The sequence below is a fragment of the Arvicanthis niloticus genome, chromosome 23, assembly GCF_011762505.2.
Source record: "Arvicanthis niloticus isolate mArvNil1 chromosome 23, mArvNil1.pat.X, whole genome shotgun sequence".
Taxonomy (NCBI): domain Eukaryota; kingdom Metazoa; phylum Chordata; class Mammalia; order Rodentia; family Muridae; genus Arvicanthis; species Arvicanthis niloticus.
In genome coordinates, this window is record NC_133430.1 from 30948540 (window position 1) to 30967774 (window position 19235).

Consider the following 19235-nt stretch of genomic DNA (forward strand, 5'->3'; position numbering starts at 1 on the left):
CAACCAAAAACCAGTCGTGAAGAACAGACCAGCAAAGAGAAGAAAAAAACCGCCTCATTTCTCCTCCAGGGCACAACCAGTATTTTCACCCAGATGGCTTTGCAAGCTGGGTGGTTTTGTTTGTTTGGTTTTGTTTCTGTGGGTTTTGCTTGTTTGTTTGTTTGTCTCTTTCCTACCGAGCTGCTTCGGAGGCTGCTCAGCGGGATCCACCCTATAGCTGTTACTAGAAATTGGAAGGAGATTTCCAGTTCTTCTGTGCTTCCCAAACAGCAGCTCCAAAGAGCTCAAACTGTGTCTGGGATCCCTAAAGAATAGATTGCTTAACGGGAGACCCCTAGCCTTTATCGGTTTTACAAGACACCCCAGTATATTACAGGGGGCAAGAGCTGTCAAGTGTGGGGTCCATATTATGATTTCCAACTCACTGGAGTTGCAACACTCTAACACTGTATGATTTTGCAACCAGCTTCCTTCTTCAAAAAGAACTGAAAGAAAGATCCAGCCATTTGCATAGCCCAGTTAGTACTTTTCCGTGCATGTAGCTGAAGGGAATTGAGCTGAATGTGACTCCCACAACCCTCCTTCCCCCACCTCTCCTATAATTGCTGGCACTCAATCCCAGGGTGCTCTCAGTTAAGGCTTGGAACTGCAGCTCCCTGGGAGCTGTGCAGGCAGGTTCTTAGCTTAGTAGGCCCAAGAGTCCCTGTCCTGGGCCAAGATGTCCCTGGGCCATTCCCACACACATGCCACAACAATAGGTTGCCAAGGCCCACCCAACACACACACACCCTCAGATGCTAAAGCCCCACTCCCTGGAAGGAGGGCAGGAGAACCTATGGATCTTGGCACCCAGCCTCACTAGGTCCACACCCTCAGCTTAGCCGCCGGGCTGAACAGTTCCTAGAGCAAGCGAAGGGCTAAGTGGCTCACACCTTGTGAGGCCGGATCATTTCTGGTTGCTTGAGAAATGACAAATGCGCATGGCCCAGCCCGGCCTCTCCTCCCCTGCAAGCTGGTGAGCCTGTCTCATTCTGAGTCCATGAATTCTGTCTTTCTTAAAACTTCTAGGATTTTTGGAACCCTGTTCATCTTTACAAGGCTTCCTCTCATTCTTAATGCTGACACTCGACTTTAAGCTCCTGGTAACACCAGGCAATTTATAAGGCTGAATTACACAGCAGTCTTTGGAGGCAGATATAATTAGGCAGACCTCACACAGGAGAAACAGACGAGCCCAGGACATAGACTTGCTCACGATCCACAACTACAGACAGACAAGAGGCAACCTAGACCTTGAGGGAGGCCAGAAAGGATGGGAACCTCATTCGTAGTCACCTAGTGCCCTGTACTTGTCTGGTGTGTTTATACATGGCAACTCAGCTTGCACCCTGGCACAGCCATGAGTTGGGCACGTATTTATGTAAAAGAAAGCTGGGACAGCAGAGTAAACCACCCAAGGTCGCACAGCAAAAGGAGTCTGGACTTGGAGCTAGCTCTAAAGCCTGTGCTGTCTCTCCAAACCCAGCCACGGACAACCCCTATCTTTGTGCTTCCTCCCTTCCTGGTTGCCACCCTCCTCCTCGTTCTCCTCGTTCCGTGTCTACTGTAGGCTTCCAGCTTCCTCTTCTCACTCTGGGTGGTGTTTCTCTTGTGAAACTATGCATTGTGCAAAGCCACCTTTGATTAGATCACCCTCTACACCGCACCACCACCGAGAACTAAGAGTTCTAGAAGGCTTATCTCTGCAAAGGTCCAGAGTGTGTCTGTAGAAATGACCAGTTAGTAAGCAATGACTTATTGGAGGCTCTTTTTTTGTCCTCAGCCCTATGGATGGCCCTATTGGGGGACAATCTATAAACACAAAAGACAATATATGTTTCCCCAAGGAAACAGTGAAGAAGCCAGCATATAGGCTCCAAGTGGTGGTACATACCCCTCCCAGCCCCACGTGGTGGTATGTACCCATACTCTGAACACTCAAGAGACTGACACAGGAGGATCATGAATTTAAGGCTAGTATGCACTACATAGACAGACTCAAGTCTCTAAAAGTAAATGTTGATTGAATTAATGAATGAACAAATGAATGAAAGAAAAGGAAGGAGGCTGGGCAAATAGTCCACTAAAGGTCAATGGCCTGAATTCCATCCCATTCATAAAGATGGACCAGGAAGGGCCTGGAGAGATGGCTCAATGGTTACGAGCATTGGCTGCTCTTCCAGAGGTCAAGGGTTTCATTCCCAGCAGCTAAATGGCAGCTCACAACTACCTATACCTGTATGGGATCCAATTTCCTCTTCTGGAGTGTAGACAGTCATGCAGACAAAACCCATATACACAATATAAATAGATAAACCTTTTTAAAAAGATAAATGGGAAAAAATAAATAAATAAATGGAAAGCCAGGCAGTGGTGGCGCACGCCTTTAATCCCAGCACTTGGGAGGCAGAGGCAGACAGATCTCTGAGTTCGAGGCCAGCCTGGTCTACAGAGTGAGTTCCAGGACAGCCAAAGATACACAGAGAAACCCTGTCTCAAAAAACTAACTAAATAAATAAGTAAATGGAAGGAGAGAACCACCCCCACACAGTTGTCCTTTGACCTCCACAGGTACTCCACTGTGGCACATACAACCACACAGGTACACTGTGGCACACACAAACACACAGGTACACTGTGGCACATACAGACACACAGGTACACTGTGGCACATACATACAAATGTACACTGTGGCACATACAACCATACATGTATACTGTGGCACATACAGACACACATGTACACTGTGGCACATACAACTGCACAAGTACACACACCATGCACACACATACCAAAACAACAAATTAAAATATTTGAAAGAAGGAAACCTATAAGTACTCTGTGTGTCCCTGTCCCTCTCAGTGCAGCTAAATTACAAAAGGGGAGAGGGAGAAGGAGAGAGAGAGAGAGAGAGAGAGAGAGAGAGAGAGAGAGAGAGAGAGACTTATTTCAAAGATGGGAGTTGAAATCTGGTTGGAAAGAGAAGAAGGAGTGGGTTTTGAAAAGCAGCCCTGGAGAGAGAAATTACAAAACTGTTTTCCTACATCCACATGAAACAAGCGCTCAGAAATACACCACAGAGAGAAAACAGCTAGAGTTATTTGGTGTTTTATTTTGGTTTTGGTTTCATCTGCCAGATTGGCTCTTCCCATCAGAGTGGGCCCTCAATATGGCTCAGTAGGTAGAGGTGCTTGCTGCCAAGCATGACAAACTGGGTTTGCTCCCACACACACAGTTTGGAGGAGGAGACACAACTCTCACATTTTGTCCTCTGGCCTCCTCGCTGGGAGCCCCCTCACCACAGTGATGATGCCTATGGGACTGGAGGAGGGCACGCTTGGCTTCCATAACCACCAGGTGGCAGAGACGCTGTTCTGTCTGAGGCTACCGCTCCACTAGCAGTCAGGGGGAAGAGGACCGATCCCAGACCACTCCTCAAATCAGCTGGGGGTGAGGAGGCGCCAGTCAACTCGGGGGACACCTAACTCCGCGTGAGCTGTCTTCGAAGCCAGCCTGGAGGTTAGAGAAAAGCGGTTGTGAGGAGAATCTGGGTGAAGCTGAAAAAGAATTTTGAATGACACATCCCTGCAGTCAGACTCCTAAGAATCAAGAAACCCTTCCTGGCATCAGGAAGGGCCGGTCCTGTAGGTTACGCTCCAGCTGCAGTCTGAGCGGTCTGCCTATGGCTTGGGTATGAATGGAAACAAAAGCCAGTCTAACGCGGGTTTCTGCACAGCTGACTACAGTTCTGACCCTTCCCTGGACAAAGCTCCAGCCATGCTAAAGAGGAACGCTAGTGGCTTAGACAGTAAACACTCTCATCCCATTCTGTTGTTGAGCTGTGACAGTGGGTGACGTTAGATCCTCTAAATGTAATATTAAGCTCAACTGTACATAGCTAAACCAAGAAGTACGGTCACCTGAGCTCAGGTTTAGGGACACCTCGATACCCTCTAAGGAGAGAGAAGGACACAATTTGATGCCAGAAATCCGACTTTTATCTATTTCTGGCTATCTGTTCAAACTTGATTGGGAGAGTCAACTTCTACGCGCGTTTGTGTCCTTGTTTATGAAATAACAAGTTTAATCACTGAAGTCCCTTTCGGTATTGAAATTCTAGAAAAGAAAAAAAAAAAAAACCCACACTTCTATAGCCAAAAGGAGTGGGGGGCGTGGGCGACCAACAGGGTAGGAGAGTGGAGTATATTGGGTTTGGGGGAGGATAAACCTCATAAAGAATTAGCCCCACACATCTCGCTAATTGCTACGGAGTGCCCAGCGGTAGCCACTGCGGCACTGCCCGCCCCATTCCCGCCCCCACGGCCCCGCTGCACACACCCACGGCTCCTCAGAGACTTCTGGAATCTCGATGGATCCCTTTACATCCGCATGTTTATTGCCCTTTACATCCGCAAATCCCTTTACATCAGCAACCCTGCCGCGCGATTATTAATCATCTCAATATTCCCTCCGCCTGGAAAAGGAATTGCGGGGTCCGGACTTATGAAGGTGAAACCTGTCTCAGATCCATTCATTCAGCAGTTAACTAAAGTTAATTAAGCGTCTAAAATGAGCAAGTCCCAGGAGACGCACAGACACAACTAGTGCAGGCAGTAAGAACTGCAGGGGTCCTCAAGAACTTCACCCACTTTCAATTATGTCACCAAGAAGGGGTCAGTTAGAGGGCGATGGAATACCTCGCCAGGTAGATGATAGGGTTGGGAAAAAAAAAAACAAAAAACAAAAAAAACGGCCGCAGACAGAAGTGGCCTTCCCAAGGTCACTTATGTCCCAAGGGAAAACAGACCCCAGAATGTCTGTCCTCAAAGCTTTCCACTGCGCAAATGGCGAGAATCTGAAATCAAAGAGAGGGAGGGGAGGGTTAGACCAGGATTGCTTCCAGGATTTCCGGGCACAGAAAGAGAAAATCGTGATCCCGGATCGTCCACCGGGAACAGAGAAGCCAGGGCCTAAGCTTTGACTGCAGCCTCCATTTGCCCAAGGATGCTGGCGACCCGAGCCCCCGCCCGCCTCCGCAGGGTCGGGGTAGGAGGAGGGGTGCGCAGCGCAGGGCTCCGCAGGCCCGCGCGGGGGCGGAGCCCGGCAGGGGGCGGGGCGCCGCGGGAGTCCGGGCTCCCAACCCCTCCCTGCCCGCGGCGCCTTTCCAAATATGGGCAGAACGGAAGCAGCGGGCAGACGTCACGGCGCCGGGTGGGGGCCGTTGACGGGAGGCACTGACGGCGCCTACGTGTCACCGTGGAAACCAAACAGTAAATAGAGGACTGGCGGGCTCCTGGTGCCCGAGCGAGCTGACCTGGAGCAAAGGGCCGGAAGCTGGGAAGGGTTAGGTGACACCTTGGCCTTGGCAGAGCAGAGTTAGGGCGCCGGGAGAGTACCGAGAAGAAGGGTGCAGGGACGCCGAGACCCTCGGGAGGATCCTGGAAAGCCCGCAGAGAGGAGCCTTCCTATCCATCCGAGCGTTTCATCGGCCTGCAAGGTTGTTGCGGACTTGGTTTTCCATACCAGCCGCTGAACATGCAGGCGTTGGGGACACTTTACACTGGGCTCAGATTCTAGGGCCGCCACTCCAGGCCACAAGTCTTTCTGTGACCTAGACTGTCATCTATAAAGTAAGCATAATAGCAGGACTTACATTAGAGGGAACTTGTGTCTATTTTGTGTATGTATGAGGTGGTCATGCCTTCATTGTGTAGCTGAGAAATGGACCTTTAACTTCTGATTCTTTTGCCTCCTGTTCCCAAATGGTGACATGACAGGTATGAGCCATCCTACCCTGTACAAACAAACAGTTCTGGCGCTCAAACCCAGCACTTCTTTAATAATTAGGCAAGCGTTCTAGCCACAAAAGCACAGCCCCAGACCTGGTAACTATTTTTAATAAAATCTATATTATTTTTTATGTATATGTCTGTGCACATTAGATGTGCCGGATGTAGGTATGTGCTGAGAACCAGATTCAGGTCTGCTGCAAGAGCAGTGTACACTATTCACCACTGAGCCATCTCAACAGTTGTCATCCCCCGCCACACACACACACACAAAGAAATTTAAAAGCTGTATAGTTTAGAGCAACGTTTAGCGCGCTGTGAGTCCAAGTTATTGCTGACTGCCTATCCCTTGGAAGCAGGACAGCAGCTTAATTTGTACCACAACTATAACATACAGCCAGTGTCATGTTTTCCTAATTGTCCTTCAGTTTCAAAGCAAACAATTTAAAACAAATCTTTCATTTTAAAGAGCACACTAAGAAGATAACAGCAAATAAGAATACTTAAATAAATGTGTCTGCAATTCACTTGCCAGTAAGCATGCCTACACTGCTTCACAATAACCTGCCAACACACATCAAACCCCAGGTGCTCGCACACAGTGACAGAGCTAACTGAAGTGACTCAAGCTCAGTTTGCCTTCACAGTCGCTCTGTTAGGTCAGTTTGGTTTTGCCTATTTTTGGTTTTTTTTTTTTTTTTTTTTTCCCAGAAAGGTTTTGTACCGTTCATGCTAGTCTCAAACTCTGTATGCAGCCAAAGATAGCCTTGAACTATCTTTCAGAGGTGAACCTCCTATATCCACTCCTCGATTTGGGGGTTACATGGAGAGAACACCATAACTAGCTACTTCATGTCAAATCTGTTTAGGGGATAGGGGGCATGGTAGCACTCAGGAGGCAGAGGTAGTAGGATCTCTATAGTTCAAGGCCAGTCTGGTCCACTACCAGTTTCCGGACCAGGCAAGGCTAAATGATAAGACCCTTTATCAACAAATGAAACTGGTTTAAAGGGACCAGCAAGACAGCTTGACTAGGGGCAGGGGTTGTGGGGGCTGGAGAGATAGCTCAGTGGTTAAGAGCACTCTGTTCTTCTGAAGGTCCAGGGTTCAAGTCCCAGCATTCTGTCTGATGCTACCTTCTGGGGTGCAGCTGTACATGCAGACAAGGTACCTATATACATAAAATGCATAAATAATACATCTTTTAAAAAAAATTTATCAGCCAGTAAAGTCCTTGTAGACCAAATCTAATGACATGAGTTTGATCCCTGGAAGCCATGTAGAAATGGAAAAAGAGGATTGACTCCCAAAAGTTGCCCTCTGACCTCCATACCACCATGACACAAGTGCACACACATAAATAAATAAATAAATAAATAAATAAATAAATACAGAGATCTGCCTGCTTCAGTCTCAAGAATGCATGTATTTGCTTGTTTGTTTGTTTGTTTGTTTACATTGTGTGTATGTAGCAGTCAAAAGAATCTGTACCGTTTCTTTTTTCTTTCTATTGTATGTCTTTGGGATCAGACTCAGGTCGTCAGGCTTGGCAGCAAGCACTTTACTTGCTATCTCTCCAGCCCTGGCTTAGAGATATTTTAATCCCACCACCCCTAATGGTCATAAAAAATAATCTCAGAAGAGTAGATCATATAACTAGAGTCAAATTCTAATGACCAGGTAATGCGGTTAAGCAATTTGGGCTGTAGATTCACCAAGTGTGTATTCAAACCTCAAGTCTGCTACTTATCAGTTGTGGGCCCTTGGCCAATGATTTTACTATTTCCTGGATCATGTTTCATTCCCATGAAATGAAGACACTGATAGCTACCTCGTTGGACTGTTGTGTTGAGAGGACCAAATGAGGCAACCATCTGACATGAGAATGATTGTGTGCCTTTCAAGTGCCAGTTGTCAGAGGCACACTGACTAGCAGAACAATCCCTAAACCAGTACTCCAGTACTTCCACTAAAGTATAAAGCAGAACCTGCCACGAATGGGTTCATGTGAAACCTTACCCCAGGGCCACAGGTTCTGTGCCAACCTTGTGCTCTGAATAAACCCTATCAACTCTTTCCGTTTACTACTGGGTTATTGGGACTAACCTCCATCTCCCCCTAGACGGATCCTCTAGGCATTGCAAGCTAACTTGTTCCACAGGCAAGGTAACATCCACATACCCTAAACCCATGCTTCTTTCTACAGACACAAAGTCCCTGGGGGAACCATAAGCTTCCCTGTGTGTCAAGCTTGGCAAACCTAGCAATGAGCATAGATTGCTCCCTCTCCCTCACAACCCACATCTACCCCATCACCAAGCTGGGCAATCCTTCCTCCTAGTCATCACTTCTTCCTCTCCATCTCAGCCTCCACTGCCTAACTAAGCCTTCGAACAGACTGCTCTAATTAAATACCAGGCTTGGAGCAATCAGGGCAAAGTTATCTTTCTTGACCTACCTTTAACTTCCTTGACTTTTGATGCTGCAGTATTTTATTGTTGTAAATGTTAGACTCCCCACCCTCCCCTCCGCTTACCTCCACCCTGTGCATTTTATAGACTTAGCCTTGCAAATTCAAACTCAGTTGTTTTATGAGTCTGTGCCTTTAGAGTGGTTCAACACCTTGATCTTCCACCTCCAAAGTCCAACTCAGAGGTTACCTAGAGACGCCCCCCTTCCAATAAGAATATCTTATTCCCCTTTCCTTTCATCCCTCAGGTTTATTTCTGGTATTACTGTATATTATGGTGTATGTATTTATATGTCTTTTGCCTTTCTTGAATTCCAAACTCTGAAAATATAACTGTGTCTTGCTCACTTCTGAATCCAAGGTATAATGCAGCGGGCATCCAGAACCTTATTATTCTATATAACATAGTCCTATGTGTTTCTCTGACTGACCACTGTCTCCTGAAGTTGTAATAACAACCAACTGTTCTACCATATTTTTCACACCTAGGAGCTGTAATAAGCCCTCTTCACATGCCGATTTGCTTTGCCAAATGCTCATAACAGTCTCAATAGGCAGGCACAATTACCCTCTCCGTTTTACCACTGAGGAAACTGAGTACAGACTGCTTAATTTGTCTGAGGTCAAGGAGCCAGGATTCAGAACTAAGTCTATGCTCTGGGACATTTTACAATATTGGATACAGACTACATTATTACACTGTCATGATAAATTTATTTGTCATGGCAGTCATATAATCCATTAACCCGGTAAATTTCTCCCCCAAATAAACATGGCAACTGGACCCTCGGTGACCTGCAGTCAGATTAAAGGTGCTTTTTGTCCCAGGCCTTTTAAACTGTGTCCTTTCCAAACAGGCTTACTGTAATGTTTGTTCATTTTGCATTGCTGGGGAGCCAAGCCAGGGCCTCACACAGGCTAGTAAGCCCTATACCACTACATCCCGAGCCTCTGGGCCTGTTTCTAGAACAAAGAGTTTCTAACATAACCAACAATTAGACACCTGTGGGTCTCCAAACTTCTAGTCACCTGCTTTTACCAAACCCAAGCACCAGGGCTGAAGTTAGAAAGGGATTATGAAGTAAAGCTGACAACCAGACTAGGAGAATAGTCAGAACCCTTTCTACTCTGCATCGTCTTCAGTAACAGGACAATGCTTTTTGGACAAAGGGAATGCATTTCAACTTAGTCCACAAGTGGGTCTGTGGAACTCTGGAACTGTGAAACGGTGGAACTGTATTGCAACTAAACTGGTTAAATTTCTGTCGCATTTTTTTTCTGTGTACAAAGACAAGGGAAACCTACCTGACTGGCTGCTTCCAGAGACCAAAGTCACTCGACAGCGTCTAGTACATCTTATCCACAGCAGGTGTGGACCTTCTCTTGGCTGACGATAGTGATATTGATAACGGGAACAGGTAACCCTTATGCTTCTATTCTAATGCAGACTAAATTACAGGTTGTGTCCTCCAGAACCCTGAATGAACCCAGACTTGCATTAGACTCCGAACGTTTTGCACCAAAGTGAAAACATTTTGATTTTTGTGTGTGTGTGTTGTTTAAAAACAAAACAAACAAACAAAACAGGGTCATACCCAGGCTGGCCTGGAATTCACTCTGTAGTCTATGCTATCCTCAAATTCATGTTCTAGCTTTAGCCTCTCCAGTGCTAGAATTGTTGATGTGAATCACTGTCCTTAGAGCAACATAAATTTCTTTTAAAATGGGTGTGGGTGCACAAAGGTTGGGGGTCAGAGGACAACTTTGTGGCATCGAGTCTTTGCTTTCACCTTTACATGGTCTCTAGGGATGAATATGGCTCACCAGGCTCTCTTGTCTACTGAGACACCTGGAGAGCCTGCTATTTGTTGTTGCTTACATTGTGTTTATTTTACTCTTCACTTACATGTATGTGTATGCATGAGTCAGTGATGGAGCCCACCAGAGCCGGGGATGTTGGTTCCCCCTCCCCCATAGCAGGAGTGATAGGCAGTTATGCGCCACTCATTGTGGATGCTAGGAACTGAATCTGGGTTCTCTGGAAGAGCGGCAGGTGTTAGCAGCTGAGCTATCTCTCCAGCCTGGAATTTGTATTTAATAAAGGGCCATGTTCTTCAACCCTTGAAGAAGTCTATGAAGGTAATCTTCCCTCCTAAGGTCCAGCTCTCTTACGACGTTCTCATAATTGTCATCTGCATTCATTCATTCATCCATTTGCAGTCAATCAACAAACCTAAGAGACACGGTTCTGATCAAGATATGAAAGGTACTTACTTGTTCTCATGGGAAGAGACATTTATTATTTTAAGTAAAAGAAAACCAAGATTGGATGTTGAAGCTAATGAGATCCAGTCTTGAGAAAGTCATGTAGAGAGTGTGCACAGAAGACACCCTAGGTAGAGTGACCAGGGGAGGTGTCTGGAAGGAGACTTGCTTTGAGTTGAGCCCTGAATATGTTTGCCAGTTTGGACAAAGAGGCCCAGTTAGAGTCTCAATAGCACAAACCAAACAAACAAACAAACACCCATCTTCACTAGATGTGTGTAGAATGGAGGGGAGTCCTGTGCCCTGTGTGTTTATAGGAATGGGGACTTGAGGGCACAGGAAGAATCAACAGTCAACTCCTTAATGTTAACAGCAAAGCCAACACCATTTAAATCGTTCAGCATTCAGATGTCACTCTATCTCTCCCTTGCCCTTCGAGGAACTGTTTCAGAGGAAACTTGTGCACAGTTCAAAGGTTGCTTTTACTTTTGTTTCTTCTTTTACTTCAGACACATTGAAACTTGGGGTCATTTGCTTAGGGTAACCATCTTAGAGTTCTTACTGTGACTGAGACCACTGTCCCTTAGTTAAACATAGCATGATTGGTTTACTTGGGAAGCACTTGGGAGGCCGAGGCAGGCGGATTTCTGAGTTCGAGGCCAGCCTGGTCTACAGAGTGAGTTCCAGGACAGCCAGGGCTACACAGAGAAACCCTGTCTCGAAAAACCGGAAGAAAAAAAAAAAACCAGAACCAAAACACAAAAAACAAAACAAACAAGAACAACAACAAAAAAACAACCTGTAACTAGAGCAAAAAGTACTCCTCTTTAGTTTGATAACTGCATGAGCTCTGGGGGGTGTGCAAAGGTGTTGGGAGACCTGACATCCACTGTTCCACAAAGATGAGTGTTTTTTTCCTCCATTATCTAACATTAATTTCAGTCTTTGCACAATCATTCACTTTGCTGAAATGGCAGACGGAATCCAGGGGACTCAATGAAGGAATTCCAGGAATGAAGGGCAGAAGTGGCTGTGTGTCTGCAGACGGATGTAAAAGATGTAACATTCCTGTTGCCTAACATGTTAAAGGGGGACAGGAACAGAAGCTACAGAACATGCACAGACTACTTTCTAGAGTAGAATGTATTCATCACCCACTGAGCAGAATGTTTGTTAATCCTGTACTAAAGCTCTGAACTAGGTCTTAGAGTCCATTGGTGGGTCAAGCTTGACATGGTCCCCAAAGGGAAATGACCCCTGGGCTTTAGCCCTTTCTGTTGTGTGTTCAGGACTTGTATCAGTGTTAGTGGCACTGAAGACATGCAGATAATTGTTCCACTGAAACTAGTTTGAGGCTGCTTTGTCTTCTGAGAAGGGATGGAAGTGTCCCCAAAAGAAAGGTGACATTCCCAGTGTCAGTCATGCTCAGGAGTTTTTGAATCCAGAGTTTCTAGTGAGGGGGGATTTGGAAAGAGTCCTTTGGCCAGACAGGGAAGATACTCCTTTCTTTTGTCTAGACCATGGAGGTAGCTGGCAGAGACCTTAGAAGGTGTCAATAATATGGGGGATCTGATGAACTCAGAGAAACCTTTCAGAGATTCTGTCTTCCTAGAGTTTCAGTGTTTGCCTGTGGATGGGGTGTAGCCTGGGCTGTGGTGAGATGGAGGAAGACTTTGTGTCAGACCTGTCAAAGAAAAGGGGATGCTCCTCTTCCATAGCAAGTTTGCAGCTGCCAGGGTCATTAGTGAGGCCCCAGGGCAAGCTTGCTGCTCTCTCCAATCTGGGAAATTCCTCTCATGTCGTCATCACCATATATTTAAAGGAGCTCCCTGGGTCCTTATAAATGTTACATTAATTCTAAAGTTAGATATCATATTTAAAGGCGATTTACCCTTTTAAACAGCAGATAATGAACCTAAACCTAAACATTTATTCATTTATTTATTTTTACTTTTTTTCCCAGCATTTTATTTAATTTATATAGGATCATACAGTGAAGCCCAGAACTCTAGCCTCTCTCTTCAGCTCTGGGATTATTGGTGTACCAACAAGACCTCTCATAACTCAGGACTGGCAAAAATCAGTGTGCGAGTGGAGTGTGCTGTAAAGAATGTTCTAGAGAGACTTGGGTGAGTTGCTTTGAAGTGTCAATCATTGTGGCAGGAGCAGGCAGCTCATAGGTTAGCAGCTCACGTGTAATGGACCTGTCATTTGAAATTGAAACATAACTCGATGGAGTATGAGGCCCACTGTGACCACAGAGTGATTTTCATTACCACTTGTGACCTGAAGGCTCCCCTTCCACCCAGCATGCGTGGAAAGTCTCTGGTTTTTAGGTACCAGAGAGCAAGAGTAGGGGATCTGTCTCCTTTCTTTTTGGTTTGCACTGGTATGCACGTATGCAAGCAAGAGCAGCAGTCATTACCTAAGGTGTTCCAGACAAAGGTCGTGTTCTTCTTTGAGATGATAAACTTTCTAAGCTAAGCTTATCCGGAGTCTCCTGACCCTTCCCTACTGAGCTATTATGTAACTTCTTATTTACAGACTGGTCGATCAGCCATTATTTATGCTGCTCAAGATCTCTGAATCGGCAATTCCTTTTCCCCTACTGTACTGGGAATTACACCCAGTGTTAAAGTCGCTTAGGAAGTTGGAATTTGTTTTTCATGGCGGCATAGGATGATAGCCTGCTCTCTTTGGAGAATAAAAAAGGTTGATTAAATGTCAGGGTAAAGAACCGAAGACAGGTATGATGGTGCACACCTATTATGTCAGCACTTGGGAGATACGAACAGAAAGATCAGGAGTTTAAGGCCAGCCTCAGCTACATAGTAGCAAGTTTGAGGTCAGACTAAATTATGTTAGACCTATCTCAAAAATAAATAAACAATTGAAAATTTGTTTTTGTTTTTAACCAAGGGAAAACTTTTAAGGCTAAGTATGAAGAGGCAGTTTAGGAGGGCTGGGGAGATGGCTGAGCAGTTAAAAGCAGTTGTTAGTCTTGCAGAAAACCCAGATTTAGGTTCCTAACACTTGCTTGGGTAGCCACCATTGTCGCAGAACTCCAGTTCCATATTCCAGCTTCTGCATATGCATATGGTGCATAGACATACATGCAAGCAAAACACCCTTACACAGAAAATAGAAATAAATACATTTTAAAGGAGGAGCTGGCAAGATTGGTTTGGTGGGTAAAGATGCCTGATAACCTGAGTTCAATTCCCTGCCAAAGCTTGTGTTCTTGAGATGCTTCTGGAAGTTGTCCTGTGACCTCAAGGGCTGTAGTACACGAATGCCCTCTCCACATAAATATATTTTTAAGTTATTGTTTTGTTGTTGTTTTTTTTGTTTTTTTTTTTTTTTTTTTTTTTTTTTGGTTTTTCGAGACGGGGTTTCTCTGTGTAGCCCTGGCTGTCCTGAAGCTCACTCTGTAGACCAGGCTGGCCTCAAACTCAGAAATCCACCTGCTTCTGCCTCCCAGGTGCTGGGATTAAAGGCGTGTGCCACCACTGCCTGGCTAAGTTATTGTTCTTAAGAAGGCAGTTCAGCCTAATGGAGGACAGGATGGGGAAGTGGCGATTTGGTTTGCAGTGTGGAAGGTTGCTTATTTCACCTATTCTTCAGTTCACTCACTTTGAAGGTAAAAGCAAATCTTCACCTGATTTCATGGGAATAAAATGATAAACTTGGTTGTCTGTAATAATAACCACCACTGGCAGGGGCTGAGGGAAGAGGATTACTGTGAGTTGGAGGCCAGCCTGGGCTACCTTGCAATATCCTATCTTGAACCGCCCCCCCCCACACACACACACAAAGTTTGTATAAAACTCTGTTCAAAGGATTCCTTTCCCATGAAAATCACTAGGGTGAAAATAAGCACATAAATTTAAGAATGCTCCCTCAAGAGAAGCAGGAAAGCACGTTCTTGCACAAGCTGTTACAGGCAACTTTCAGCCCCCAGGGCAAGTAGGTAGAAAATCTTAGCAATGTAATATGAACGCACATATCAGTCAGTAAAATACCCTGAACTAGCATTTCCTCTGAGTGATAAGGGAACACAGAGGGCGTGTCTCCCTCCAGGACCCACCCATCTTGACAAACTGGTCTCTCTCTGAGGCCTTCCCGAAACCAAACAAAACTCTCCGAATTAAGAGCAACAAGGTGGTCGCATTCAACTTAAATGCTTTTATTGACAATGTCTTGGAACAATAAGCAAACAATGCTTAAATTTTTCATTCAAATTCACTTTCCACATGTCGAAAGACCTCAGGGTAGAAAAAAATAAAATAAAAATATAAATATCTGAGAATCCATCTTAATAAATAAATTGAAAACACAATAAAACGTTTTCATGGAAAACTGTTAATGTCAGAACATTCAGACCACCTCAACAATGCATGATCAATAACATGACAGTGAACATTGACGTTGAAGAACTACAGTACATGGATATATAGCTATTTATTTCTATCTACTGGAAAATAAAGTTCTTTTTCTTAGTTTAATATTGGTCATTTCTAATTGGAACACGCTATTGCCAGGAACACAGTAGGTATTGTTAAAATCAGCTGCACTAGATACAATCTGAAAATATCCAGCACCAGGTTAATTCCAATAATGAACCCAACAGATTAGTTAATGCTATGAGAAGACTAAGGAGAAAGAGAAAAGAGACACAGACCCAGGCCTGGCTCACATGCTACTAACTACCAGCTCTCAAGTGTCACTAGGAACGATACACTCCATGCGGTTTGTTTTTGTTTTGTTTTGTTTTGCTACATCTCCGGAAGAGGTGAGGACTGGAGTCCAGATGCGGATGCTTGCAAGTCCTTGAGGCCCACAGCCTGGTGTGTTTCACGAACAGGTAAGGTCCTCCCTAGGTCTACGGGAACCCTCGAGGGAAGACGTGTTTCTCCTCTCTGTAATGCACCAGCTCAGGCAGTGGCATCTTCGGATGCCAGCTGCCTCACCTTCTCTGACTGCTCACAGGGCCAGCAGTGTGGGTGAGCTCAGTGAGTCAGAGGAGGGCTCGTTGCTGCTACTGCCCTTTCGGTGGGCAGCTGCACAGCTGGGGAAGGAGTCAGCCTCAGGGTAGGTGAAGACAAAGGAAGACGTATAAGTAGTGCAGCTGGGAGTACAGGTGACCACGGGAGTGCACAGGGGCTCCAGCTCTGTGACCATGGGCCCCATCCCCAGGGAACTGCTGTGCAGAGGCTCCCAGTCTGCTGCATAGAAGGAACCGGACAGGTCCACATCTGGCACAGAGCGAGCGGTCTCCGAGCCACTGGGCCTAGATGATGCCGGAAACAAGAAGTCATCAAAGGGTTCGGCCTTCAGCTCCATGTTGCTGATGCTCTTAACTGGCTCCAAGGATGGCTTGGGCTCAGGGTCGTTGAGAAGGGGCAGGGTGAAGGCCTCCTCAGACTCTGGGGTGGTAGCCTCTGGCAGACCCCCAGTCAAATCCAGGGAGGCCACAGACATCTCCTCTGGGAAGCCCAGATCATCCGGGATCTTGCAGGCAGGTCGGTGAGCTGCCAAAATAAACTCCAGTTTTTCTTTCTCTTTGAGCAGATTGGCAATCTCGGTCTGCAACGCAGACTTCTCGTCTTCAAGTTGATCTGTCTCCTGCACAGGGAGAGATGTAAGAAAGCATAAGACACGGGCTTGCTCAAGGACCCTGGGCCCATAGTCCCGAGCTCCAACTTTAATAAAGTTTCAGGAGTAGCAGCTGGTTCAACCTACCGCTTGGAGCGTGTCTGTCAGCTCCCTCCTTCGATTCCGGCACTTGGCTGCTGCCATCTTATTCCTTTCTCTTCGGATTCTACGTTTTTCTTCCTCTTCAGGAGATAGCTATAAGAAGAAAAGGACCAATATTCAATAAGGTTGTCTGTTGTCACCTCCGTTCAGTCACCCCAGTGAAACTGGCTCCTACAGCACCCGCACCTCTTGGTGAAGTAGTTTTTCTAACCTGCAGTTGGCAGGCTGAGTGTGATTTGCATTTAAAGTGAGATCTTTAGCAGGGGAACAAAGACGCTTCCAGGCTAGAGAAAGAGGTAGGAAGCAGTCAGGGGAACTAGGGTATTTCTTGGGACCAACTGTCAGAATCTGACAAGGGAGGGTAGGGCTTGCAACCATGGCTCCTGGTCAGGAAGTGCAGTCAGTAGCATTGAGGTTTCACCCTCCGGTGTTTCGTGTGTGCGTCCCCGCCCCCTCCTCCCCCCCACCCCCACCCCCGCGCAGGTCCAGAATCGCTGCTCACCTGCTCTACTTTGCCCCTTCTGCCGATGCTCTGAGCTCTGCCGCCTGACATGGTCTTCACCATTCCCGCTCTGCCGTAAGCTCCAGTCGACTGAGTGGGGAGTCCGTAAGGATGGGGCGCTCTGGTTTGCGATGGGGCCACGGAAGAGACCAGAGTGGGCTGCACCAGCCACTGCAGGTCTGGGCTGGTGGAGATGGCTGTCACCGTGGGAATAAAGTTGGCACTAGAGACGGACAGATCTGCGCAAAAGTCCTGAAACAAAACAAAAAGAAGAAAGCGGAGGTGAGCGAGGAGGTTCCGGACACAGGTGGAGCAAGTGGCCCTAGTGTCGCATGAAGCAGGGAGAGAGAAGCATTCCGGTCAGAGACTGCTTGTGTCTTCCTGTATGCACCTCATTCGAGATAAAAGCTCTCCCAATATCCTCCCATGAATTCCGCAGCGCAGCCTTTCTCCTCCATCCTACTGCTGCGTTCCCGTTATCCCTTCAGCATCACTCGCTCGAAAGGGGGTTTGTTATAAATATCCCTGACGTCTGCGCTGACGCAGGCGCTGCTCCGGAGTCTCCAGAATGAACTCGCTTTTTATCAATGAAACTGCCTTACACACCCGCCCGCAGAACCCTCCTCCCTCCCCCCTGCTCCAGGCTGCCCCAGGAGGGGGGATTGCCGCCGTTTGCCGCCTCCCAGGCTCTAGTTAGCGAGTCTTTGCTCGAGACTTGTTGGTCCCGGCTGATCTCAGAAACAAGTCACCGAGAGAAGAGCGCAGGCCATCCAGAATAAACCTGCCGCGCGGGAAGGGGTCACTAAGTCTTACTATGACAAGTATGCACGCGCTCAGACAAGTCCTGGGTTTCCAGGTTAGGTCTGCTCTGACCGCGCCAGTCTCCCTCCGGAGCGAAGGAAGATTCCTCCACCTCCCTGAGAGTCACACTCCAGTGTCCCCTCCTCGGAGACCCCCCCGGCCCGGACCTGGCGGCTGCACAAAGCCAAACTCACCTGTGTGTTGACAGGAGAGCCCATGCTGGAGAAGGAGTCGGCTGGGGAATGGTAGTAGGAAAGGCTGTCCCCAGCCGGGGAGGCGCTACTGCAACGGGAGGATGACGCCTCGTAGTCGGCGTTGAAACCCGAAAACATCATAGTCGAAGTTTGGGGAAAGCCCGGCGAGGGGTCCAGGGGTAGACACTGGTGGGAGCTGCAGAGCAGAGCTGGGTGGGAGCGCGGTCACTGCTCGTTCGCGGAACCGCCGGCTCTATCCAGTCTTCTCAGTTGCTCGCTGCAGTCGCGGTTGGAGTAGTAGGCGCCTCAGCTGGCGCCTTTATAGAAGCGCTTGTCAATGGACTTACGTCACTGGGCGGAGCGTGGCACTGGAAGGGGGGGAGGGCGCCCCAAGGCCCTCTGCGGGCGCGCTATCGTCAACTCCGCGCCCCAGGCTTCCAACCCCCGTCTCGTCATTTAACTTTCATCTATGAGTGTTCACAATTGGGATCTTAGGGGGTCTCCTGGACCCTCCTCCTGTAGGATTTTGGAGATGGTCTCCCCTAGGACAACAGGGACCGGCCGTGGAAACCTGCTGACGCAGATGTCCTAATATGGACATCCTGTGTAAAGGAGGGAGGGATTGACGGGAACAGCTCTCCGGCTGCAGCCAACTCTGAGGGTGCAGCGCAGGGGGGAGCGGGGGGCCGCGGCCGGGGGAGGGGAGGCGGCAAAGGCAGAGAAGGCGAGCGAACATTCGCATCTGATTCAATGTAGACCTGGTTCCCAGGGTCAGGGGATGAGACCGGGGTCACCTCCTTTCTATTCTGGAACTTTTTTTTTTTTTGAGTCTCTTTTATTAGGAGAAGCAGGTACGCAGCCCTAAAGGCTCGAAGCCTACGTTCCCAAAGGAAATCTCGCCCACATCAGCCCCCACCCCATCTCAAATCAGTGCAAAAAAAGGGGGTGGGGGGAATCAGCTTCTCAGACCCTCGCTCCAGCCCCTGGCCTGGAGAAACTTTAGGACTGAAGTTGGAAGCAGCAAGTGAAGGATTCTAAATTCGTGCACAATAAACTGCTTTACCTACAATGCTGAGTTCATTCATTAATTCGTCTTTTAAAGGACGACAGCACCCACTCCCCGACCCTGCCACTTAGAGCTATCAGGGTGACTGTCCCCGGAGACACTGACGGATAAACATTGTGCAAAACCACCCTGCAAGGATGCCTGAAGGGGTCATGTGCTTAGTTTTGAGCTGAGGCCTCCGGAGGGCTAGTGGGGGCAGGGGGCAGCTCAGAATTACAAAATGAGGTGAGCTCCTGGGGAGAAGGCACGTAGGTGCTGGGGAGGTAGGGGCCTGAATCCGTGTAGCCTGGGAACTGCGCTTGCAAGGAACCCGCAGCGGGTGATTTTCCAGTTCGGATTTGGGGGGGGGGG

The 19235-nt window shown here is 47.5% G+C and overlaps 1 protein-coding gene and 2 long non-coding RNA genes across 3 annotated transcripts; 1 reads left to right on the forward strand and 2 right to left on the reverse strand.

Moving 5' to 3' along the window:
• Nucleotides 1-3132: 3132 nt before the first annotated feature.
• On the reverse strand, nt 3133-5110 carry LOC143436950 (uncharacterized). The gene is made up of 2 exons (XR_013106688.1): nt 4379-5110; nt 3133-3553 (listed from the first exon to the last, which is right to left on the reverse strand). It is a non-coding gene; the product is annotated as an uncharacterized LOC143436950 (long non-coding RNA).
• A 163-nt stretch (nt 5111-5273) lies between these two features.
• On the forward strand, nt 5274-12693 carry LOC143436952 (uncharacterized). Its single transcript, XR_013106689.1, has 3 exons — nt 5274-5670; nt 9590-9717; nt 12528-12693. It is a non-coding gene; the product is annotated as an uncharacterized LOC143436952 (long non-coding RNA).
• Nucleotides 12694-14729: 2036 nt separating this feature from the next.
• Fos (Fos proto-oncogene, AP-1 transcription factor subunit) lies at nt 14730-18109 on the reverse strand. The gene is made up of 4 exons (XM_076921630.1): nt 17819-18109; nt 16824-17075; nt 16307-16414; nt 14730-16189 (listed from the first exon to the last, which is right to left on the reverse strand). Exons 1-4 carry the CDS (start codon nt 17957-17959, stop codon nt 15548-15550), a joined length of 1143 nt encoding a protein of 380 aa, XP_076777745.1. The 5' UTR covers nt 17960-18109; the 3' UTR covers nt 14730-15547.
• Between the last annotated feature and the right edge of the window lie 1126 nt (nt 18110-19235).

Excerpts from the sequence above, each read along its gene's own strand:
- Fos (XM_076921630.1), bottom strand. The coding sequence starts at position 17,959 with ATGATGTTTTCGGGTTTCAACGCCGACTACGAGGCGTCATCCTCCCGT. Across the intron at positions 17,076-17,818 it reads GCTCTCCTGTCAACACACAG|GACTTTTGCGCAGATCTGTC; the intron begins GTGAGTTTGGCT and ends GTTTTGTTTCAG. Across the intron at positions 16,415-16,823 it reads GAAGGGGCAAAGTAGAGCAG|CTATCTCCTGAAGAGGAAGA; the intron begins GTGAGCAGCGAT and ends TTCTTCTTATAG.